This window comes from Ananas comosus, linkage group 7, assembly GCF_001540865.1.
Source record: "Ananas comosus cultivar F153 linkage group 7, ASM154086v1, whole genome shotgun sequence".
Taxonomy (NCBI): domain Eukaryota; kingdom Viridiplantae; phylum Streptophyta; class Magnoliopsida; order Poales; family Bromeliaceae; genus Ananas; species Ananas comosus.
Window position 1 is genome coordinate 2,775,539 of NC_033627.1, and position 24,841 is coordinate 2,800,379.

The 24,841-nt window shown below is 37.0% G+C and overlaps 3 protein-coding genes across 4 annotated transcripts; 1 reads left to right on the top strand and 2 right to left on the bottom strand.

The window, feature by feature from the left end:
- On the top strand, positions 1,947–13,158 carry LOC109713092 (5'-3' exoribonuclease 4). Its single transcript, XM_020237052.1, has 22 exons — positions 1,947–2,260; positions 3,652–3,754; positions 3,824–3,900; positions 3,989–4,180; positions 4,330–4,449; positions 4,532–4,594; positions 4,719–4,871; positions 5,023–5,187; positions 5,308–5,385; positions 6,460–6,546; positions 7,528–7,602; positions 7,847–7,942; positions 8,575–8,645; positions 9,634–9,762; positions 9,869–9,945; positions 10,034–10,074; positions 10,170–10,244; positions 10,371–10,525; positions 10,626–10,730; positions 10,826–10,901; positions 11,307–11,389; positions 12,184–13,158. Exons 1-22 carry the CDS (start codon positions 2,054–2,056, stop codon positions 12,902–12,904), a joined length of 2,949 nt encoding a protein of 982 aa, XP_020092641.1. The 5' UTR covers positions 1,947–2,053; the 3' UTR covers positions 12,905–13,158.
- On the bottom strand, positions 13,311–14,671 carry LOC109713094 (lactoylglutathione lyase). 2 transcript variants are annotated; one of them, XM_020237055.1, is made up of 3 exons: positions 14,193–14,664; positions 14,023–14,098; positions 13,311–13,587 (listed from the first exon to the last, which is right to left on the bottom strand). In XM_020237055.1, the coding sequence occupies exons 1-3, from the start codon at positions 14,538–14,540 to the stop codon at positions 13,550–13,552; spliced, it is 462 nt and encodes a 153-aa protein (XP_020092644.1). In that variant the 5' UTR covers positions 14,541–14,664; the 3' UTR covers positions 13,311–13,549. The 2 variants fall into 2 exon arrangements, with proteins under 2 accessions (XP_020092644.1, XP_020092643.1); XM_020237054.1 differs by lacking the exon at positions 13,311–13,587 and adding an exon at positions 13,826–13,881 and having other exon boundaries at positions 13,916–14,098; positions 14,193–14,671.
- LOC109713093 (E3 ubiquitin ligase PQT3-like) lies at positions 15,734–23,746 on the bottom strand. Its single transcript, XM_020237053.1, has 14 exons — positions 23,048–23,746; positions 22,742–22,841; positions 22,406–22,487; positions 22,117–22,283; positions 21,859–21,938; positions 20,915–20,980; positions 20,655–20,811; positions 20,413–20,561; positions 19,363–19,539; positions 18,998–19,285; positions 18,778–18,816; positions 18,359–18,620; positions 17,853–17,904; positions 15,734–16,313 (listed from the first exon to the last, which is right to left on the bottom strand). Exons 1-14 carry the CDS (start codon positions 23,211–23,213, stop codon positions 15,975–15,977), a joined length of 2,124 nt encoding a protein of 707 aa, XP_020092642.1. The 5' UTR covers positions 23,214–23,746; the 3' UTR covers positions 15,734–15,974.

Sequence of the window (24,841 nt, forward strand, 5' to 3'; positions counted from 1 at the left end):
ATGAGCCGAACACAAGCTAAATTTTTCGGCTCGATACTTTAACGAGCTAGCTCGTGTTCGGCTCGTTTATTAAACTAGCCAAACACGAGCTGGCTCCAGCTCGCTCGTGTTCGGCTCGTTTATTAAACTAGCCAAACACGAGCTGGCTCCAGCTCGCTCGTGTTCGGCTCGTTTACACCCCTAACTGTGAGCCTTGGTTCGGTTTCTACTTTATTTTTAGGAGAGTGTTTCAATTCATTTTATAAATACTGGATCGACTTTATTATAAATTTAAAAAAATTATAAAATTTAATTCCTAAATACTTTAAGTATTGTTCCATCATAAAAATTTACTTATGTGATTTTACTGATAAAAGTATAAGAGCCCTACTCTCTCTTTATATATATATATATATATATATATATATATATATATATAATATATATATTATAAATGAGCTCCTATGCTTTTAAAGTACTAAGTTATTGGTGCTTGTAATTTTTAGCCGTTTGGATTTCAGGATGTGCGTATGATGATATAGCCCCCTAGGGTTTGAGTGGGTGGTTGTTGAATAGTATAATCTAACGGTTAAAAATGATTAAGGAGTAGATCTAACAGTAAAAAATTTACAAGCACCATGCTTGGTGCTTTTACAAGCCCATAGCGGACTCACATATATAATATAGAGTTGAGCGGAATACTATCGAGCAAACGGCTCCGTTGCCACCTATTTGTTTTCGATGATAGCCTCGAAAATGACGATCGGCACCGTTGAACATGATCTACACCACTTAATATTCTAGAAATCAAATTTCATATTTTCCGATATTGTTCTCCTTGTTCATTCAATTGGGCGTAAAAATAAACGGCTGAAATGGAATATCTCTAAAAAAATAGATGATAGGAATTTTTGTATCAAGATCGAGAGTAATAGATCTTGTTCTAAATAATTTAAAGAATTTCTAACCAAAACAATTGATTTGGATAGCTTTACACCGTTAAACTAGAAAACGCCTCATATCTGCCATAAAATTACAAATTTTTGAAACCCTTTTGATCATTAGGTTAGATGATGTATGAAATGATTTGAAATTTGGTTTCTAGATACTTCAAGTGTATAGATCCTGTTCAATGGTGCCGTGGCGATCGTCAATTTAAAGATTCATCGTCGAAACAAATGGTCAAACGGAGCCAGTTTGCTACCGATAGCATTCTAGCTCAACTAACTCTTCTCTCTCTCCATCTCTCTAGAGATTCGCCACCTCCCTCTTCTCTCTCTCTCTCATCTCTCTCTCCTCATCTCTCTCTATACTATATATATATAATATATATAATATATATAATCTGGCTACTATGCTATTAACACACGAAGCATTGTGCTACAATTTTCCGCATTAGATCTACCTTTTGATCATTTTCACCCGTTAGATCATACTATTCAACCCAACCACCCATCAACCCTAGGGGAGAGATATAATCCTATCCGCACATTTCTTAATCTAATGGTCAACAAACTTGATAGCATCAATGGCTTGGTGCCTATTAATATATAGTACGCTAGTTCTATATATATATATATAATATATATATATGTGGTCCAACGGTGTAAAATAAAAAGGACTAAAACATAAACAAATAGCAAATAAAATTCAGAATAAAATAAATTAAATAATCTACTATTTTTATTTTTATTATAAATTAAATTTGACTTGGGTAGTATCACTTCCCATTCACCCGTGTAAAGTGTAAACAGATCTCCTTTTTTTTTTTCTTTTTTTTTGACCTTTTTACAAAACGTACGTAAGTACTTCATACCGCTAGAGTCGTACATCTTAACTGGTTCAAACGAACCGAGGCGACCCAAAACTCAGTAGCCGAGTCAAGCAATAACTCGTGACTCGGCGATTCGTGACTCGTTCGCCTCGCCGCCCCTTCTATACCTTTCGACGCTCTTCCTCCTCTCCCCCATCGGGGCGAAATCGGCATCGAAGAAGAAGAAGTAGAGAGAGATCGAGAGAGAGAGAGAGGGAGAGTAAAAGAGAGAGAGAGGAAGAAGAAGACGAAGGATCCGCCATGGGAGTTCCAGCGTTCTACCGATGGCTCGCGGATCGGTACCCGCTCTCGATCTCGGACGTGGTCGAGGAGGAGCCCGTGGAGATCGACACTGGGGTCTTCGTCCCCGTCGATCTGAGGAGGCCGAACCCTAACGGGCTCGAATTCGACAACCTCTACCTCGACATGAACGGGATCATCCACCCATGTTTCCACCCCGAGGGCAGGGTGAGCTCCTCATCTTTTTTTATGATCATGCTATATATACGGTGGAGTAATTTGGAAATGGAAGGGTGAATTTATTTGGGAGTTAATGTGTAGGATTTTCCTTTGGAGAAGTTCCCGTTTTGACGCAACTGTGTAAGACTAGGGTTTTGGATTGGTGATGTTTAGGCGCTAACAGCGAACTTTGGTTTCATTTGTGTTCTTGAGCTTATATACGGAGCAGGTTGATGAGAATTGCAACGGTAGCTGGAAAACAGTGTAATAACATCTTCTTTAGAGGATGACGCGTTTGTTCTGTTACTAGAATTTCGTCCTCGGAACTATATCAAGTTAGAATTAATTTTGGCTAAGTAGATTTGACATAAACCTTTAGGTGATGATGGACATGGGACTTTGAAATAGTGACCAGTTATACGCTTAGAATTTTTGGTAAGTAGCATATAAGTAAAATTTAAAGCTTTGGTTACTGTTTAGCGTATACACATTATTAGCATATGACACGAGTCTTACTTAACAATGTGGGATTGACTAAAGTACAACAAAAAGTTGAAAAAGTTCCTCTAAGTGATATGTCATTTTCTTACTTGCTGTTAATTAGAATCCAGCCTCTCAATATTCGACCTAGTTTCTGCTCATTACCAAAGAGAAGTTGAGATGCATGGGATAGCTTGGTTAAGAACATCAAATATTACTGACCAAGGATGACCAGAGTTTTTAGCCCTCTAAGCATGGCACACACTTTGCATTAGGTTACCTTGAGAAACCCACTTTTTCTGTAGATTGACTTCCTGTTTTGGGAGTTGTTTGTCTTCTTTTCTGAGGCATAAGTGAAAGAGCCAAACAAAGTTATGAACTAAATGCCCTTTTTCAGCGATGCATATGGAAGTTGAACTTAACTAACACATAGTACATTTCTCAGACTTGGAAGGACAGAAAATATTGATGATTCACTTACCAAGTAACACCATTATGAAGTGTTATGTTCATCCATCTGTCCATATGACTTGGAAGCTTTGTTAGTTGTTACAATAAGAAAATTTTCGTATGCCATTTTGAATTAGATCTTGATTGGATTTGATTATGTTAAACCAGCATGAACTGGGACCCAGTTGGAATCTCCCAACCATTACCGACCCAAGTTTTGAATGGGGCATTCCAACTAGACCCAGTGATCTGGTTGTTTTGGCAGGTATAATGAGTTGAACCCAATCCAAGTTGCTGCCTTACATAGAACTATTAAAGATGTAGGTCTGAAATGCTATGATGCTCTCTGAATTAAAGTTACTTTTAAGTTACTACACTTGAGTTTTTTTTTTGGGTCATCTTTGAAGCAATTTAGAGAATTTCACTGGTATAAAATTGTGTAATTGATTATCCCTTTTTTTCGTTTGCAGCCTGCACCTGCCACTTATGAGGATGTTTTTAAGTCTATCTTTGGTTACATTGATCATCTCTTTGGGCTGGTTCGGCCAAGAAAGTTGTTGTTTATGGCAATAGGTGAGCTGCACGATTTTTGGTGTTTAAAAGATCAATAGTGGCCCATCACATGTCTTTACACTTCTACAGATGGTGTTGCTCCTAGGGCTAAGATGAATCAACAACGCTCTCGACGTTTTAGAGCTGCTAAAGATGCAGCTGAGGCAGTAAGCATGTGTTTGCTTCATTGCTGACAATCCTAGCAGCACTTATGAACATTTTAGAGTTAATGGCTGACGGTGTAGCATATCTCAGGCTGCTGAAGAGGAGAGATTGAGAAAGGAGTTTGAAGTTGAAGGAAGGAATTTGTCTCCAAAGGAGAGACTGGAAACATCCGATTCAAATGTCATAACCCCCGGGACTCAATTTATGTCTGCTCTCTCAGTCGCACTCCAATACTACATACATTTGAGACTGAATCATACTCCCGGATGGCAATCTCTTAAGGTGTTAATATTGTTACTCAACAACATCACCTGTGCTAGACCCATCGTTTCTTAACAAACAATGATATTGTTGTTGGTTCTATTTCATCTTTCACATTGATTTTGTAGGATAACTTTTATTGTTGTCGTATTTCTTTTGATTATCTTAAGGTAATACTGTCTGACGCAAATGTTCCTGGGGAAGGTGAGCACAAAATCATGGCATACATACGATTACAACGTAATCTTCCTGGTTTCGATCCAAACACACGTCATTGTCTGTACGGTTTGGTGAGTAGTATTGCTTTTTCATGCAGTACACTATTCCAATTTCAAGTTTTTAACATACAAAAATTGTTTTCCATTTCTATAGGATGCAGATCTTATTATGCTCTCTTTGGCTACCCATGAGGTTCACTTCTCCATTTTACGAGAGGTTTGCAAACTATAGCCTGAATTACAACAGCAACACCTGCGCGCAAAAAAGAAATAATTGCACATCTATTTGTTAACTCCTTCTATATTGACTTTGACTAGAAAGCTTTGCACTGATTTCCCAGGTGATCTCCATGCCAGGGCAACAAGAGAAGTGCTTTCTTTGTGGTAAAATTGGGCATTTTGCTGCTGAGTGTAGAGAAAAGTCTGGCAGTCACACCACTGGGGAGGGTGAGAAGGCTCTGGATGACACTCCAATTTACAAAAAGAAATATCAGGTGCTGGGCAAGCAAATAATCTTTTTATGTTATTTGTCATAATTTTAGTTTTATCAACATTACATTCTTGAAGAAATATTTTGCAGTATTTTCGAATGTAGCATAGTTTTTTATTTATTCATGTATATTTAACTGCTAAATCTGTTAGCAGTTCATAAATATCTGGGTGTTGCGAGAGTACTTGGAGAACGATTTGCAAATCATCGATCCTCCATTCAAGATAAAATTTGAACGGCTTGTGGATGATTTTGTATTTTTGTGCTTCTTTGTTGGAAATGACTTTCTCCCACACATGCCAACTTTAGAGATTCGCGAGGTTGGTTGTTTACAGTTTATTCCTGCATATAAAAAGCCCAAAATCTTTCCTTGGCATGCATTGATTAGCAGTCTGAGGCTCTACTGAGGTTCTTACTCTGAAAGATGTCTGATGTTGTAGGGTGCAATACAGCTGCTTATGTTTGTATATAGAAGGGAATTTGCATCAATGGGTGGATACCTCACTGATGCGGGTGAGGTAATATTTCTCCAACTTATCATTATCCTTCTATGGCATACAACAGAAGTCAGTTCTGTTTGGAAATTGTTTATCATTTTAAATGTCATAAGATTTAAATTGTAAAGATATGTTTGGGCCTTTATTTTTCATTTTTCTATATTCATTGCAACCATGACTTTATGGTATTTGTTAGTCGCCTCTGAAATTACTTCTTTGTCTATCTTACCTAGCTTATGTCCTTAGATCTGGTTTATATCTGGTTCAGCTTAGAGTTCTACAAATCTTAGTGGATTCCATCTTCCAGCTACAGTTTGGCATTAAATACAAAATAAAAGAGCAGAATTCTGTGGTTTGGGCTAGCTTGTTAGTGAAGAAGCAAATTCCTGGTAAAAATGTCTTGTTTCTTTTTGCTCTCTCATGTTCTTTGTTGTGCCACTATTCGTTTGTCTCTTCTAAATCGAGTGTGTTCTGCTTAACTCACTGATTGAACATATTGTCTGTTGACTTGGCACTATTTTCTCTTCGTTAATCTCCTCTTTGCCTCATAAACTAGCAAAGAAAAAACACTCTTAATTTGGAAATAATTAGTCGGTAGAAGCAAAACGGTACAGTAAGTTCTTAATTTCACTCTGGATTGACCAACTTACAGTTGTTGATCTTGTCAAAGGACGGGCATCATTTTTTCCTAAAATATGTTGTTTGTGTCATCAAATATATATAACATGATTTAGGCTTGGCTGGAGTAAACAAAACTCAATAGTACCCTACGCACCAAGTGGGGCCTAGTTAGGTGTAGTATGGAGATGCATTAGCCATATGATTGCCAAAAGAGAAGGGATATGCTTTTGTTCCTATTGACTGAAAAGAGGAGATGGTGAAATGTTGTGCTGAAAGTGTATGTTTGCAGTTGAGGAAAATGAATCTTAACTCTCTTTAATATATCATCTTTGGCACTATTTTACTCAAAAGGTTTTATTACTACTCTGGAAACTTTGGTGCAATCTGTCTATGTAGTTGATGAGTTAATTATATCAATATATGAGGTGTGTATAGCATTTTCTGTCTAACTTTAGGAGTTATTGTCTATTTTAGGTTTCATTAGATAGAGTAGAGCATTTCATTCAGTCAGTTGCAGTCTATGAAGACCAAATTTTTCAGAAGCGTGCACGTATTCAACAGGTACTTGCTCTCTTACGTTGTCTGCTGTCTGGTTTTGCTTAATCAGTTTACAGATGCTAAATAACTTTCATGATCTATAATTCTGTTGTAGTCATATTCCTATTTCTTATCGTTATGTCATATGTTTGAGGAGGGTTTATAATGCATGACCACTAGTGAATTTGTTGTTAGTCTATGTTTCTTCTTTTTCTTTTTTTCTTTAGCTGTTGTTTTAATTATTAGTATATAAACGAAGGTCTGAGTTTTTGGTTACTCCATGTTTCTTGTTTTCTAGGACTTTTTTCTTTTTAGATGTCACAGTAAATTTTCAGTATATGGTTGTTGTAACATAAATTCTGCGGGGGAGAGAATCATGAAAGAAGGCATAATATATACCTATAGCTACTGAAGACGAAAATATGTTTGAATACAACCTGAACTAAATGAAAATTTCCCTTAAAACCATAGTTGGAAATGGCACCAAAACCATAGGTATTGGCAAATTTAACAGGGGACTGAATGTAAGTTTATTGGAAAGTGCATAAGAAATTGATAATACACTAATGTCGTAGCATTTGCAACTTTTTCTTTCATTTTGTTGCCATCTACTTTTCATACATCTTTTTTGCATTAAGCATTTAATTTGACTTCTCTGAATTTATTCTCTCTCGTTACCTGTTAATCTTTTTGTCATGCTTTTCCCGCTCTTTAGTTTGGTTGATCATTATAAAGAACAGGGTAGAAGCCAACATATGTATATAATAATTATATAGGTTGTGTGAATTGCTTTGTTTTCTTTTCTTGAGAGAATTAATTTGCTTTATTTTTAATTTTACTGCGTCATTGATTTGCACCTTGATTATTTTTTAATTTTAATTACTAGAATATAGCAAGTCAAAATTTTAATTCCTTTATTATTTCTTTTTTCTGCTATGGAAATTTGTAACTAGTTTTCAGTTAGCTATGTTGATACACTTGGTAACATTTATTACTTTTGGGCAGGCAATGGAAAATAATGAAGAACTGAAGCTTAAAACGCAGAGAGAGAATTCTGAGAATACACCATGTATAGATAAGGTTTGTTGTTTCTTTCAAATTAATTATATATGGTAAATCAGAAATTGATAGAGAAATAGATACACTGAAAAAGAGAAACCGATAGGAATGAAAAGGACAACTTCATGTGAGCATTTGTCAGTTCCAATATTCAGTTATTTCTTGTGCAATTTATCTGCATAGATGTTCACATGCACCGTATCAATACTTGGCAATTGGCAATTTCTCAACTCAAATTGGTTTTGATGGTGCTTATTCTTTTCAGGTAAAATTGGGGGAGCCCGGGTACAAGGAAAGGTACTATGCTGAGAAGTTTGGTGAAGAAGAGTCAAAATTGATTGATGATATTCGGAGAGATGTCGTAAGTTGTCTGTTATAACCAAGACGATCTTTATTACAATTTTGCATATTGAAGACACTAACTGAAGTATAATACAATCATTTTATTACTGAATTTCATCGGTATGCTTCAGGGCAGCCCATGCTGTCTAAACTTTACAATTAATTTGTTTTTAAATTGGTTCCCATATTGCCACAGATTGTCTATCCATATTTAGAATTATATACTTCCTACATTCTTTAAATTTCAACTCATTGTATTTTTATGCTTAGCTTGCTCGGTTTATAGATAATCTTGCTCGGTTTATAGATAATGCAAAACCATGAAAGTGTATGTACTGTGTAGCACTATCTAATTTCACATGGATGATAGGAAGTGCTTCATAGGTCCTTTGGAGCTTATTAACATTTTTCTAAAGCAGTTGAGCAGAAGTTCTATAAGAATTCTCTTTAGGTTGATTATTTCTTTTTCTCCTGTCTCAAAAACTGAGAAAGAGAAAATACATGCTCTTCTTACACAGCAAAGAGAGTTTCCGTATCACATATTGTGGTGTAAGAGATATTTTCTTTGCGATGTAGGTCGATGAGCAATTTCTGGAAACATGGAATATTGTAGATACCTTTTCATGTTAATTGTAGTGGTCTACTTTTCAGGTTCAGAAATATGTGGAAGGCCTTTGCTGGGTCATGCGGTATTACTATCAAGGTGTTTGTTCATGGCAGTGGTATGTAATCTGATTCCATGTGTATTTTAATATTTATGAAATGCCTGAAAGCAGGTACAAATTGGCGGCTAACTATTTTTCATAGGATTTTTGACTTAGGCCTCTAGTTTTTTCTAGCAAGGTCTTGCCCTTCTTAAATTGTTTCTTCAATTTTTTCAAATATTACAAAGCAAATACATGCAAACTTGTGCTTTCACTTTGCTTTTGACACGATAACTTATGGGCTTCTCAAGTCTTCGGCTCTTTGCTAAACATGCTCATGTCATCTTATATGCTGTAAATCAGAATTTTCAGATCAAATCAGCACATAAATCTTTTTTCCTCATGCTTTTGCGCATTAATGTATCGCCAAAATTTTCTTGTGCTATTCATCATGTTATGCTGTTAATTTCTTCATTTTCAAATGCCTATGACTTGAATAATGCAACACAAACAAGTTTAGAGCTAATTTTGTAAAGCATAATAATGTCCTAAACCATTTGAAATCAAGTGGAGCTATGGAATCAGAAGCACTTCATACTTGTCAATCCGATAGTTTGAGTCTTGGCAATCTGGTAGTTTTAGTGAAATTATGGTATTAAGCTTTGTGATAGTTGTATTCAGATCTTCAGCACATCTTTTTGTTTACTCAAGAAGTAGTTTGTATTATTTGGTATATGAGAAGTATGGTCAATGCCTAGAAAGGCAAACCATATTTGGTCTTAGTCACTTTCTTGGAATGAGAAAAATCACCTTGCATGTGAAATACACTATCCTAACAAATCATGGGTGCCAAAACCTTACAAGGGGCTGAAATGAAACTCCTAGTTTGCAATCACAAAAGATCCGCGAGTTATCACTGGATAACTTGTCCTGACATGCTAACAGGCCCTAAGTGCATTGACACTGTTCTTACCTAATATTATAGCAGACTGTCAAGATGCATTATTTCTGAGTTTCAATATTTGATATGTACAATCAGTTTAACATCTGAACTGATTTTCCTCAGGTTCTACCCATATCATTATGCCCCTTTTGCATCTGACCTGAAAGGTCTGGTAGATTTGGAGATCACGTTTTTCTTGGGTCAGCCATTTAAGCCCTTCGATCAACTGATGGGAACTCTACCAGCTGCAAGGTTGGATTAAGCTGTCACTACTTTTTTATCCAAGTTTGCCACCAGTGCAGTAATTACTACATGTTATGTAATAAATAAAATCACATGATTTCCCTTATTTTTGTAGCTCAGATGCACTTCCAAAGCATTACAGGGCCTTAATGATTGATCCAGAATCCCCATTAAATTCTTTCTATCCTAAAGGTGTTATAGCAAACTTTCTCATTATCATTTATATCATACTTTATTCCTATATAAATCTAAAGTACTTCTTTCCTCGTTCTGCATTCAGATTTTGAGATAGACATGAATGGAAAACGCTTTGCATGGCAGGTAAGTCATGCATGTGAATATAGTTACCTTACCTTTGACCCATAAATTCGATTATTTGAAGGATTGTGTGCCCTCTGAACTGTTATGGAACTTAGGGTGTTGCGAAACTGCCATTTATCGATGAGAGACGCCTGCTTGCTGAAACGAAGAAGCTTGAAGACACTTTAACAGTATGGGGATTGCAGAATGCTTCTTTACTTTTAACCTTTGTACCAAAACGTTTATCATTGTTTAAAATGCTTGTTTGTCAATGTTTAAAATGTTAAGTTGCTAATACAATCATAGAGTTTCTGCAGGAAGAAGAGAAGTCTCGGAACAGAATAATGTTTGACATACTGTATGTGCGTGAAACTCATCCATTGGCTCCACAAGTGGTTTTCCTATATCAAATGTGTTCGCAGTTACCTAATGCGGAGCCATCTTATTATATCCCAATTGACCCCCATGCTAGGTAAGTTCATAAGCTTTATGCATGTAGTGCTTCAATGACTTCTACTTGTTAAGTGGATATTGTTTTCATTTATTCTCATCGTTATCTTTTCAATCTGCAGTGGTGGTATGAATGGATTCCTTTGTTTATCTCAGAGGAATCAGTACAATTTGCTAGTAAATTCTCCCATTAAAGGGTTCAGTGGTGTTGCAAATAACAAAGTTTGGTAAGATACAGCTGTTTATTCTTGCACTTGCTCCTTTTTGTGTTCATCTAAGCTTCCAGTTGGTATAGGTATATTCTGAATATTGCTATTTTTAGGAATGCTACATATCTTAACCCTCAGTACCACAAACACATCCCAGAACCTCCTGAAGGGGTCATCATTCCTCCAAAGGTATTTTTCGAGTGCTACCCTAGTATTTCAAAATTTTGGCATAACTTCAGTATGGATGAATCAATAGTAGGCTAATAGTTGAGATGCCTCTTGCTTACATTATTTTCTGTGTTAAATCTTACACTAATTACATGAGATTAAAAAGTTAGCATGTAATCAACCTCCTATTTGCTTAACGTAGGTATGCAGCTAAATAAACTTTCAGAGAAGATGACCCTACTTAAACACAATATAGTTTTGCTCGCTCCGTTTTATTCATCGAATTATTTATGTTTTTGTGGACCATATGATGTTTTATTCATCGAATTATTTATGTTTTTGTGGACCATATGATTTGTTTATACACTAGCATATTTTCTGCTATGAGATATAATTGCAATAACAACAAAAGTATCTATGTTTCAGGTATTGAAACCTCATGACTTCAAACCTTTCCCTGCGTTATGGCACGAAGACACTGGTAATCGGCGACAACAAGCGAGAGAAAGGTACTGCTTTATACTACTGGCTCTGGATTGTTGGGTAAACTTTTTGTATTTGCGTTTATAAGTTCGCCACACAGTCTAGGCTTGTATAAACATTTAGTAATCATTTATCGCATGATGCCGTACGTGTACTGACACCAAGGTTTTAAGTGTCCGTCGGCACGGGCCATATCCACTGTGCCGTACCGTACCAACAAGATACCGGCACGATACAGATCCCGTGTCGATGGCACAGTTCAAAACTCTCTATTCTTTAAATTAGTAAGTAATTTCCTCAATGAAGTTCAAAAGATGTGATAAAGAGATATAATAAATAGTTAGAATATTTTGTTGCTAAAGAAAATAAATATTTCATGCTATTATGTGTCGGCACACAAGAATTTTTTTGATCGGCACGCTTCGGCATGGCTCGGCACGCACTGTGCCGTACCGTGCCGGCAAGTTTCCGGTACGACTCCGTGCCACGGCACTTAAATTCCTGACCGACACTATACATTCATTTGTCTGATAAAAGCCTAGCCAATGGACGGTTTTGTGGAAGATAAGTTAGCGGGTCTATAGTGGTCTTACAAGTTAGACTTCTAGTCATCATAATTTGATATCAAGCCCATTTTATAAGCGGCCCCCCAGTTGCAACAAGCCGGACGATGGTTTCCAAGCTTGCCTGGGCCTATTAGCAGCCCTGTAAAAACTTTGGAAGCCTCAATTCACATCATTGACGGAAAACACACAAATCATTCGGAACCTTTGTTAGAATGCCTTATCGTCTTACAACATATACTTCTTTTCTCTCTCAGGCCTCAGGTTTCTGGAGCTCTCTCAGGTTCCCTCCTAGGAGAGGCAGCACATCGGCTTGTTAAAAACTCTCTGCAGATTAAATCCTCCAATACCGCCGGACTTCTTGACATGCCATTCAGGAATCTCCCGCATGCTAACAACGGCAAACGGCGGCCTGCGGGACCATGGGGCTATGAAAGCGGTTTTGTGGAGGACGCAAACCCTAGATATTACTCGAGAGGCTTCTCAAATCATCGTCCACCTCCGTTCTTTTATGATGCCCACGTCAGTAAACAGAATATCAAGCTACATGAACGACCAAACCCTCAAGATCGAGATGTTTGCATTAAATTGGGAATGTCGAAGCTGACAATGGAAGAAGGGGGCCGATCCCAACCGCATCAAAGGATACCAAACTATAGCTACTCGCCAAATCAGCAACCGCCGTTTCAGAACTCCCGGCTTCAACCACAGCAGCTGATCCAGATCGCCGGGCTTCCACCACCGTTGCCTCCTTTGAACTGGATCGATAGGCAAAACAGCGGGAGTTTCGGGGGTGGATTCGCAAAACAAGAGCTTACGGACCTCAACGATGGACAAGGTGCGAGGGGTCATTCGAGTGGACATGGCAGGCAAGAGCCGGCGAGAGGCTTTGAAAGGACGCAGCAGGCCGCCTCCAAGGTATACAGAATCAAGTCGCGTGCTCCACAGGACCTATCGGACTCCGGTGCTCACAAGTAAGTCATAGCGCCTTCCACTATGGTTTCTCCCTTAATGTTAAAAAACAAAACAAAATGGATAGAAGCCCCTGCTTTTTATGCATATGTGACATATTTGGTGACGGGGATGAGAGATCATTTACTTATTTATAGAAGCAAAAACTGCTGTGGGAAAGCGTTCTGCTGTTGGGGGGGTTGTTTCTTGTTAGATTGTATATCAGCACCAATCGAATGAGATGAATTAACAAGATCATTGTTGTGCAAGCAAATCTGAAATATTTCCATCCATTTACTCGAGAAAGGCACGCATCTTCACCAATGCTCAAAGAGCGAGAGGGTCTCATCCATCGCCTATGTAAAATTTGACCGTTTCATGACTGCATGTTGGAATTCAAACTGAACTATATGTCACTTTGTTTTCAATCATATAAAGCATTTGAATTGCCAATCTATATCATTACTAGCAAGCAAGTTTTTTTGTTTTTTAATACCAATCTCAGCTTTATACGATACAAGGATTCGAACTAACAAGCGCGTCTTTTGAGCATTATCAAACGTTTGGAAACTGAAGACCAAAATAAGTTCCATCCGTGTGTTATTTAGATACAATAGAGGCAGGCCTACTGCTAGTTTCCCCGTCCCAAACGTTTCCTGCATCAATTAAGATTTAGGAATCTCCCCAGTTTCCTACCTCTATGCCATTACCTGAAAACAAATACGGTAGAATTAATAGGAGGTATATAAATGAGATGACAGAGGCAAATTATCCTCGCCAAAGCTTATTTGTGACGAATTACATGAAGCATTCATTCCTTGCAAAAAAACAAAAGTCCTTGCAAAAAAATAAATAAATGCAAAAAAAAAAAAAAAAAATCTTGCTAGATAGATAGTGAAATGGCTAGAAAAAGAGCTCCAGAGACGACGATCAAAGTGCGCCCTAAAATTGGACTTTAAATGGTTTGAACTCTATCCCAATTAACCCCTTGTTACTTATTACAAGTGTTGTTGTTTTTTTTTTTTTTTTTTAAAAAAATTTGGGTGGGTTCATTAGTACCTCTATGGAAAACCCCTAAAAATAATTTTTTAAAAAAATAAATAAATAGGCATAAAATAATGACAAGAAAGAAACCCTAAACTCACCGTCGGGATCGAAGAAGAACACTTGCTTCGTCCTCCCATCGGGCTGCGTCTTCTCGAACGTCTCAATCCCCCTCTCCTAACCAAAACAAATGGATAAGTAAAACAAAAAATTGCAACTTTTTGAGCGCCAGACCCCAATAGCGGAGCCTAAGGAGGGGGAAAGGAGGCACCTTTAGGGTTCGCACGAAGGCGTCGTAGTTGGAGACGGCGAAGGACACGTGGTGGCCCCTGGGGAGCTCCTTGGGATCCGCTACTACGGCGTGGGCGGCGGCGGCGGCGGCGGCGGCGGAGTAGGGGCTCACGGGGAGCTTGGATTCGGGGTTCCGCTCGATGATGTGGAGGGAGAGGGGGGATCGCGGGATGCGGAGCCACGCCACCGCGAAGTCCCCGAATTTGGGGGCTCCGACGCGCTCGAACCCTAGCACCTCCGCGTAGAACGCGGCGAGGCGCTCCACGTCGCTCGTCTCCCGCGCGATGTGGTGGAGCCGCACCCCTTCGGCGATCGCCGACCCCGCCATCGATGGAGGAGGAGGAGGGTGGAGGAGGGAGGAGGATGATGGAGATTGGGCGATGGATTCGTAGCGTGCTGTTGGAGTGGAGAACTGGAGCGGCGAGGGTAATAAAAGGAAGAGATTAGAGAGGGGATTATTATTATTATTATTATTATTATTATTATTATTATTAGTGTATAGCGAAGGCGCTCGATAGAGGGACACTTGGAGTGGCCTCGGTCACCACACGTGTGATTAACCTGTGTTAAAGATTTATTTAAGCCAAGGAGGTTGTGCTATATATTTTTTTAGCATAAAATGTTACGGCGATGCATGCATACCTAAACTACGCGTCATTTCAATTTGAATCATATTGAATAAGCCAACAATATTTTAATTTTAAATTTTAAATATTATTATAAGAATTAAATAAAATATACTAATTAAGCTAAAAAGATAAAAGAGGTATTAAAATTTTCAAAATTAAAGTACCATTGTTAGACGTAAATCAAATAAGAAAGATAAATTCTCTATATTTTTAGTAAATATTTATTATTTTAGCTTTAGATGTGTCAATGATAAGAAAGTTATACTATTTTTTTTTATTTTTTTAAAAAAATAGATAGCACGCTATCCGCTTCGTTTATTTTATTTAGAAATAAATTTAGCTAGAAATGTGAATCAATTAGAATTCGAATTTGGGTCTCGAGTACCAACCATCGAGCCATTTGTCTTATTAGCACAATTCTAATACGATGGATATGTTTTATGCTGATAAAAACTTAGATTCTTTGGTTTAACGATTTCTACGTTGTCACCTACTTTTTGTTTAGTAATATTTATTTGAGGTATTAGTTTGAACAGTAAAAAAAATTGACTGCGTATAAAAAATCATGCAGACAATCTACAACGAGACAAAACTAGTTATTTACATTAGAAGTGATATGTCGCAGACCCGATTTACTAAATTAATTTGGTGAATTTGGTTAAATTGGCTGATAAATAATAACTAACTTTAATAAATCTGTCTGTCGTAATTTCAGAACCGTTAGTATTATTATCGTCCTTATTTTAAAGCCGATAATTTTATTAAACCATATTATAATCCTCATAAAATTGCGGACATGTATTTTTATTAAACAATTTGAAATAATTTTATATCATAATGACAATGGAAAAAAAAGGAAACGTAATCATATCAAAGGATAATAAAAATTGCAATGCAGCTTTGTAGAAAGCTGTGGTGGCATCTTATCATTGATCATAATTTCTTCATTTACATTGCAGTTGCCAATGCAGAAAGTACGAAAAAAAATCACTCTCTTTTCTTTTATTCTCCTCTCTCGACTACAGACTGAACAATTTACACAATTACATTTCCATCCTACGTACGAGGCTGAAGGCTTTAAACACTTATTTGCGGAAATGGCTAACGTATATGTTGGAAAAGATTGTGGTTCATCAAGCCCTTGTCGCAATGCCGACCGCCTCCCCGCCTTGCCGCCGCCGCCTCTTGAAATGCAGGTCGTCGTGCGTGGCCTTACTGCGTCTCCGACCATCACTTGTATACTTTGGCGTGCGCTCGTATTCTTTGAATCTGTTCAGCTGCTTCGACTCCTCAGATGGCTCTCTCCCCCTCTTTTTCTGGAGGTAACGTTCACTCCCTGAGCTTGTGGGCACTTCGAGATCTCTGCGGGGCGAACTTCTCCGGCCATTGGTCCGCATATTGGTGGAGTTTGGAGCCGACCTCTCGGGCTGCCTGGGCCGTTCAGCAGGTGCAGCTCCAGGTGGTGGTAAACCCTGCAATTGAAAAACAATTATTGTAGGGAGTTTAGTAAAATGCCTATGGGAGGAGGTTACGAGAAAAAAAAAAAAAAAAAAAAAAAAAAAAAAAAAAAAAAAAAAAAAAAAAAAAAAACAGTCACTTGCTCATGCAGCATCAGACGAGTAATGTACAGCATGGGCCGAGGATGGGCCGATTCGCAAACGGATTTAATCAAAGAGCGGCCTATTTGTTGTCGGTTTTTATTTTATTTTATTTTATTTTATTTGGAAACAAGACGGCGGACTCCCCTCCTAAATCCTTGATACCAAATACTCACAAATATTTTATTACGTATAAAAGCCAAGAGTACAAGCGCCTCTATTGCATAAACATATTTAGAGGAGACTGAACCCATGATCTCGAGCGCCTCTTTGATTGAATCTGCTCTGATCCCCAGAAAGGAGATCTGGTCTCGGGTACATCATTTGGTTAATGAACAACCAAGGATCTAGACGCAATTTTAATTGTTTGGCTTTTAGGACTTTGCTTTATTCAACTCACCTTTCTCCAGCAGAGCTGTTAAATAGAGATATTTAAAATTGTTTTCTTGTTTTTTCTTAAAAAAAAGAGAGCTGTTTGGAGGAGTGCCCCTTAATTGAAGAACCTTAACAATTTCGCGCACTTAAATAAAATTGCCTTTGCAAATTAGAAAGTAACAAACAATAATAATAAAAGGCATGCAAAATAGAAGTAGAGGTACCCTTCGGCCAAAAACTCCAAATACACTGCCTAAACAGGCAGGTTGAAAACAAAATACTAACTATACAAGAAATAAAATAATAATAAGTATTATACCCGCAAATCCAAAAATGTACAAACTCTAATATTGATGATGCGTAAAAGTTAAGGTAACAATGATTTATATCAAAAAGAAGCGAGGCTATTTTACTTTTTTAACATTCGTTCATGTTGTTATGAAATTGCCCGAAGACCCCGCGGGATGCGAGCTGAAATCCTCGGTGTTTAAAAAGCAGAAGTGAAAGTTTTAATCAACCTCTGGGATAACCTCCCTGGCAACAACCAAGGGCGTAGCATATAACCCGCTTCATTTATTTTATTTAAAGATAAATTTAGTTGAAAATATAAGTCAACTAAAATTCGAATTTAAAATCTGAGTACCAACTATCAAGCTTTTTAACATAGTGAGTGGTGTTAAGTGTGAATACTCCTCTCTAGGTGCTTCGGTGCCTGATTAAACATCATGTAACTCGCACAACCACGGCAAAAGTAGACCAAGTAAAACAGGAGAGAGAGAGAAAGAGAGAGAGAATATACCCCACAGCGGTACAGTAGAATAATAAAAACAACAAAAAAGAAGAGGGGAAAAAAACACTGCGCGCGACCACACACACACACACACAGAGACAAGCTGCCCGCCATGGAGAAAGACAAATAAAATATCCAGCAGCAACAATAAAGATAAGTCTTCTACCTATCTTCGTAGGCTCGTCTACAGTTAAAGACCATACAGTACATAACAGAGAAATTAGTATACAGTGAGAAGTAGGACATACATGTTTTAACCGCGTCGCATTAGCATTTATCTCCCCGTTTCTGAAACTCTCCCTGCGGACAAAAAAACAAGCAACAAGAGTCAATCAACCATGAACACAAATGCAAAGGGAAATATACGATCAAAAGGAACGGCCAAAGAGGCTAGTTATCGCTGCACAAAAAAGGGGACCCACAGTGTACGAATAGATTGCTTTCAATCAACTAACTAAGATCACTACTTTGAGAACAGCTCAAAAACAGGGGATTACTTGACATGCATCAGTTAAAAGCTCATCCCGAGCTACATCTATCAGTTCAAACAACTTGGTTCGAAACAAATTGAACTGTTAAGCCAGACTCAGATCACAGCAGATTAAGTATCCAATCTCTAAAATGTATGTTACGATAAACGAATTCATTGTTATTTCCTCCTTGTTAAGTGAAATGGCTTATATTGCTGACAAGAACATAAATTGAGCACGGTTCAGATCAATAGCAGTAAGAAACTTTCACCGGCCCCACGTACCTTTGACCGACAGATGAATAACCTTGCATTCCATAGGATCCTTGAGGTAGGATATTGCCAACAAGAACATCGAGGGGGGCAGACGAATAACCCGTATAAGGCACGCTAGCCATATGTGGAGTCATGTAAGCATCAAATCCCCCAGGAAACCCACCAGAAGCCCAATAGGGATTATAAGATGCCTGATGAACTGGGAAATTAACCCAATTTCCAGCACCAATATCAGGAAAGCCAGACCATTGCATGTTGACAGCCGCAAAGTCTACAGAGAATCAAAAAAGCAAAATCATATTGGCATCAACTTTGTGGGGGGCCGGGAAAAACATCATAACTCAAGAACTACATTCCATCAAATTGTCATCTGGTACTGCTATTACTATACACAACAAATAGAAAAATCTCAGAAGCAACGAACTTACCGCTCTCTGTCGAGTTTGTTTTCTTCTTCTTCTTCTTTCCTGCCAAATCAGAACAAAATACAGTCGTAAATGTGTGTCAGAATCACCGGTAACATAGTAGTCATTGTATAAAACAATTGAACAAAACCCACACCAACATTTTTTGCATTTCTAATAATAATCTGATAAATGTCATTCATTAGAGCTTAAAAAGAAATCAAATACTGGTACATCTACCCACCTTGCTCATTGTTGAGCACCTTTTCCTTTACTACTCCGGAAGTTGCTGCACTCTGTTGTGGCTTAGATTTAGTTCCACTCATCAGTTGTGACGTCGATTCAAGCAAATCAATAGTTTCCGCAGCTTTCTCCCGAGACTTTCTTGCACAATTACTATCTGGCGCAATCATATTGCCTTCCTTTGTACTCGGAGAATCCTCAACAGAGTTTTGCTTCAGTTCAGATTCCGAAGCTGCAGCGAGAGTGGAAGGAGGAGCTTTGTGCTTAACACAACAAGCTGATTCCACATCTGGAAAGAAATGGATGAATTACACAATGCCACCGAAAAAAGGAAAATAGCTAGACTTACCAAAGAATGTTGCATACCTTGAATTTGCAATTGGCTTTGGGAATTCTCTGTGGTTGTGGACTTGCTACTGCTCTTTGACGCTACCATGTTAATTATCGTATCCCTAAGTGTTTTATTAGGAACAAGATCATCTGCTAGGATATTTGTAGCTCCGCAAATGCACATTGATCTCAAAAGGATGTATTCTCTGATGCCTGCTCAAATAAACTAACATTAGTTTTGCCCGCACATATCAAATATGAAAACTGGAGAGTAACAATTTAGGATCCGGTGCAAATTTGTTTCACTCAAATCGAATGATCTAGATCTGTATGCCGATATAGGCAAATTATGCAGGTAAATGATGACGAAATGCTATATCATTAACTACTATTTTCCTATTAGATGAATATCACCAATTTCTAATTGCAGAAACTGCACTACTACTAACTGCTGTTTAGCTACATCACAATTTTGTGATTTATGAATGTTGTTGTGACTTTGCATAAAAGCATGTGAGGTAACAGGATTTTAAAGTATTAGCGCTTCATCCACCATCTGTTTTATGAGAATTAGAGTATGGGTGAAGGGCCTCCAATCATGCAATGTTTCTTATTTTATTTTATTTTATTTTATTTTTGTTGAGAACTTGATAGTATTCTACTGCTTCATTCATTTAGAAAGTGAACTCGACTACATAGTGAGGCAACCAAGCCTCTAACAAAAGGAAGAAAAGGGAAGGAAGAGACCTACAAAACATCACGTATGAGAGAGAGTAAAAAGACTAGTCTTAAACCAAAGAACCAGAGGACCAGAGGGTACATTGCACATATTTATCCGAGAGGTCCCAAGAAGTACGGACGTCCGCTGAGATCTGTCTCTGTGAGTGTTTTCTCTTTTGGAAAATTCGTCTATTTCATCTATTTTATTTTATTTTGTTGTTATTATTATTATTTTTTACAGTATCAGCTATCAAGATCAAAACCAAGGAAATAGGTCATCAATTTGGTGGTGTAGCATTAAGACATAGACTTTTTGACCATGTATAATATCTGGGTAGAAAATCCACTCTATTAAGGCCCACTTACATTTGTCGCAGAAACTACCAAAACAGCACTTGGTGGTTAACACCGCATCTGTCATCACTCTTTTACACAATGGACAGTGCAGTTCCACTGGCAGGTCAGCAGCAAAACATGTGGTTGGCAATCCCTCAATTTCCTTCTCAAAAGCAGCTCTGCATAAATTCCAAACAGTCCACTCAGTTATCATGTAGATCATAAGGTACAATATACTTAATTAAAATAGAATGCTGTATTTATCTTCTTACTCATTCGGCTTCAGAACAGCAACAGCACCTCCCGGCAATGCATAAGAGCCATCTGAATTTGACACCAACATTGACTGTGGAATGCCAGTCGGAGGTTTCAATCTTTTAATATCATAAGCAGGGTCGCCATTAGTTGGGCAATGCTGAATGAAATGGCCTAAAGAATAAACATAATTAATATCATGGAGTCAACATACGATTGATAAACCAACACAAAAGAGCAGCAAATAACAGGAAGGCTCAAGATGGAATCAGCATACCAGGCACATTACATCTATGACAGACATAGCCTGAAGGTGGTGTCTTGCGCTCCAGTCCAACTCGACCTTCAATTTTAACAGATTGTGAGTTACAACGCCTAGCAAAATGTATGTACAGACCCTATACCTATACTGATATCGTGATTTGATCCTTGAACTTTTAACTTAAACTTTAGTCCCTAAACTTTCTCATGTATTGCACTATACTCCCAGCAAAAAAAAAAAAAAAATCAATTTTTTTTTGATAAAATGGCCATAAACCTCTTCTATAAAATACTCACTCATTTCAACTTTTACTTCTCAAGAGGGTGATGCCAGCTAGTTTTTTTTTTTTCTTTTTTTTAAAACACTCAGGAAGTATAGTCCAACATATGTGAAAGTTCAAAGACAAAGGAATTAAAGTATTTTAAGCGAAAAGTACAAGGAACAAGCCAGTATGCTATAAGACTTTCCATATATTTATACTTCAAAAGAAAATATAGGTACAAATTGCACACTTCTAGACCTTTAATAAGCGAACTTGTAAAAAGCCTTCTAATTCTAATAAAGTGTATATTTCAAATATAACAGTTTATTCCATACTAGTGGGACTCATGTAATTGAGAAAATTATATGCGAAGCTAACTCATGCCAAATTGTCTCATAGATTCATACAATCAATGCTTCACAACTTATCGGGAGTAACTAAGCAATGAAAGTTTGTCAACTAACTCACTAGAAACAAATTAACATATTTCAGACTTCAAAACAAGACAAAACTGAATAATAGAAACAAAACATTCAAGAATTCTCCATGGCATGCATACTCACGCTGCTTTCAGGGAATAAGAAACATAGTAAATTAGTAATACATTGACATAGTAAAATATTGCAATTTATGTAAGTGACAAGACAAACATACTCATACACAATTGTCAATACAAGGGAAAGTGTTTAGAAGTTACCGGAATTAAGTCCAGTTGTCATTCTTTTCACCATAGTGTGCTGAGAGCCCCTTCGAGACCCATACGAATCCAGTTTTTGACTGCACGAGTAACGTACCCAAATTAAAAACATGTACGTCCATATGGCAATTGATATGCAAAAGATAACTGTAAGAAAATACACTTTGATATTTCTTTCTTTCTGTGTCTCATCAAACAAACTAACCAAACACAATCACCAGAATGGTTAAATATTAAAACAAAGATAAAATGTCGAACCTGCTCCAATCGATAGCGGGTGTATCAACTAATGCCTTAATCTTTCGCTCCTCTTCAGTCTTATCTGTTGTCACTATATTTGGCAGTGGATCCTTAGGCATCTCAGATGCCGCCTCAATTGTAGTATATATATCATCCCCAAAGTCACCAAAATCAGGCTGCTCATACTGCAAGATGTATTGAAAATGCGACATGTCATTCATCCAATTACAATGGAAAGACATAAAATCAACCAAAGAAACTGATACCGATTATCATTAAACAAGATTGGAAACTAAAAGATGCTTACAAGATTCACATCAGAAGTGTCAGGTATTAATGTACTACTGGTCGGTGAAAGATCTTGAAAGCTATTTTCTACAACTTGTAACCTGCAAATAGAGTGAAAAATTCTCAGTATTTCCGTGTTGCATACTATACCGTGACATTAGCCACTGCCCAATGCCTCAATGACAAAATGCTCAGCCCTAAATCAATTATAATGCAAAATTTGAATGATCATAATGTGCGATGGGGAAGGGTGTGAGGCGGCACTGCAGCAGTGGCAAGCAAATAACAGGTAGAGAGGGAAAAGAGGTTCAACAATTAATTATTAATTAATTGACATTAAAGTGGGAAATAATACTCGTTGCTTTTGGTTGAAATAGGCTTCCGAGGGGGTCCGGGAACCCGGCGAATCAATACTGACGTATTTTTGGGTATCATAGTCTCTTCATCTACATATTCTGGATTTAACAAAATATAAAAAGATTACAGAATTAGTAATAGATTTCGCACCAACAAATGGGACAACCAAATAGAATTAAAGAAACTCAATTTTCCTCAGCAACACATGTAGCCAAACCTCAACTTTTAACATTCACAACACAAAAACAAGGATTTCACGTTACTTGCATTGATTAAGCAATTCACATCCGAACAAATAACCAACCTTCATTAGTCTGGGCATTGGCCACCACAAGATCAAAATCGGTACCACACCCAAGCCGTTTGCTTCTAAAAATCGCCTCTTTCAAATGAGCGAGAGAGATAAAAGGCCCAACAACAGGAATAGATTCATAATCTTTTGCACTTTTGAATTTATAATACACAGCCATAGTTTTCCGAGTCTTGCAAAGATTTCAGGGACGCACAAACAGAACTGCTCCAAAAATCGAGCAGCAACCAAATCAAAGATCAAAACACAACAAGACACAGATCTTGCTAATACAGCACACGACAATAGACAAATATATACAATCGATGCACCGCTACTGATCCTTCTAGGGTTTCTTGACGAAGAAGAACGGAAGTTCCACCGATCGACGAGGAGAAGCTTCACCGATCGAAGCCTCCACGACTGGACGAATCCGGCGAGAAAATGCACCCTACGCAGGCTTCTTGGACCACTCCGCTTCGCTCGAGGCCTCCGACGAACGAAGAAGATGGGGGAAAAGTCGAGATCTCGGAGAACGAAGACGAGGGGGAGATCTAGGGTTTCAAACCTCGGAGCGATGCCCTAAAACTCCTTACCCTAGACGAGACGAAGAAGCTTTGCTCTCCCTCTCGGCGATCGAATCGGGGAAGAGGTTTCCGAAAGAGGCTCTGAAGGAAAAGAGCGAGACGCGTTAACGAAAGGGAAAGGGAGTCGGGATTGGGGGGGTATTTATAGGGAGGGAGCTATGAATCCTTCCGCTCCAAGTAACCGACTCCGAGGGAGTTACGGATTCGTGGTGCCACGTGGCGCGGTCTGATTGGGTCTGTCTCTTCTCCTCGGATTCGGTTTTCTGAGTCCTAATCCTCCTGGTGCATCATGGACCGCATCAGGATCTCAAAATCTGAATTAAATTTTTATATATATATATTTTGTACTATGTATTATATGATATTTAATAGATCTATTGACAATATAAAAAGTATTAAACTTTGGATATTTAATTTTTTTTTTATTTATTTGAATAATATTTTTTTGTTTTAATTGTGTGACTTGATATTTCTTAGATAAAAAGTTTTCTTCAAAACTTTATATTATATAAATTATATTTGTCATATTAGATTGTGGGCCAGTTTAGTCTAGATTCTGAAAAAGTAATTTCTACAAAATTAATTTTAGTTTGGAGAATTGATGTTGGTTAAGAGCTGTAGAGCGTTTAGTTGAGTTTAGATGAAAGCAATTTTTTTGAAGTAATTTTGTAAAGCTATTAAGACAAAAAAATTTAATGTTTGTATATATAGAATAATTTTTACTAAAATTCATTTAGGTAAATAATTTTACATTTAAATTTAAATTTAAATTTTAAGTTTGAATTAAAATTAAAATTTTTAAATTTCAAATTTGTACAATATTTATAATTTGATATTTTAATTTAAAAAATAAGTTTGAAATTTAAAATTTTAAAATTAAAAATTTGAATTTTTAAATCTAAATTTAAAATTTGAACTATCAAATTTAAAATATAAATTTAAAATCTAAAATTTAAATTTTAAAATTAAAATTAAAATTAAAATTAAAATTTGAATTTTGAATTTTAAAAGTGTAAATTTTGTAATTAAAAGATTAAAACTTGTAATTTTAAATTTTAAATTTTTAAATTTAAATTTTAAAATATAAAATATGAAAATTTAAATTTATCTTAAATTTTAAATTTGGAATTTGAAATTTTGAATTTTAAAATTTAAAATTTAAAATTCCAAATTTAAATTTTAAATTTTAAAAATTGAAATTTAAAAATTCAAATATAAATTT

What these genes read in the sequence shown, in the direction of transcription:
- LOC109713092 (XM_020237052.1), top strand. Translation starts at nt 2,054, where the DNA reads ATGGGAGTTCCAGCGTTCTACCGATGGCTCGCGGATCGGTACCCGCTC. An exon ending in GTTTCCACCCCGAGGGCAGG is followed by an intron (nt 2,261 to 3,651) that starts GTGAGCTCCTCA and finishes TTTCGTTTGCAG; the next exon opens with CCTGCACCTGCCACTTATGA. An exon ending in CGACAACAAGCGAGAGAAAG is followed by an intron (nt 11,390 to 12,183) that starts GTACTGCTTTAT and finishes TTTCTCTCTCAG; the next exon opens with GCCTCAGGTTTCTGGAGCTC.
- LOC109713094 (XM_020237054.1), bottom strand. Translation starts at nt 14,540, where the DNA reads ATGGCGGGGTCGGCGATCGCCGAAGGGGTGCGGCTCCACCACATCGCG. An exon ending in CCTTCGTGCGAACCCTAAAG is followed by an intron (nt 14,099 to 14,192) that starts GTGCCTCCTTTC and finishes TGTTTTGGTTAG; the next exon opens with GAGAGGGGGATTGAGACGTT.
- LOC109713093 (XM_020237053.1), bottom strand. Translation starts at nt 23,213, where the DNA reads ATGGCTGTGTATTATAAATTCAAAAGTGCAAAAGATTATGAATCTATT. An exon ending in ACACTTCTGATGTGAATCTT is followed by an intron (nt 22,284 to 22,405) that starts GTAAGCATCTTT and finishes TACATCTTGCAG; the next exon opens with TATGAGCAGCCTGATTTTGG. An exon ending in AACAAACTCGACAGAGAGCG is followed by an intron (nt 18,621 to 18,777) that starts GTAAGTTCGTTG and finishes GATTCTCTGTAG; the next exon opens with ACTTTGCGGCTGTCAACATG.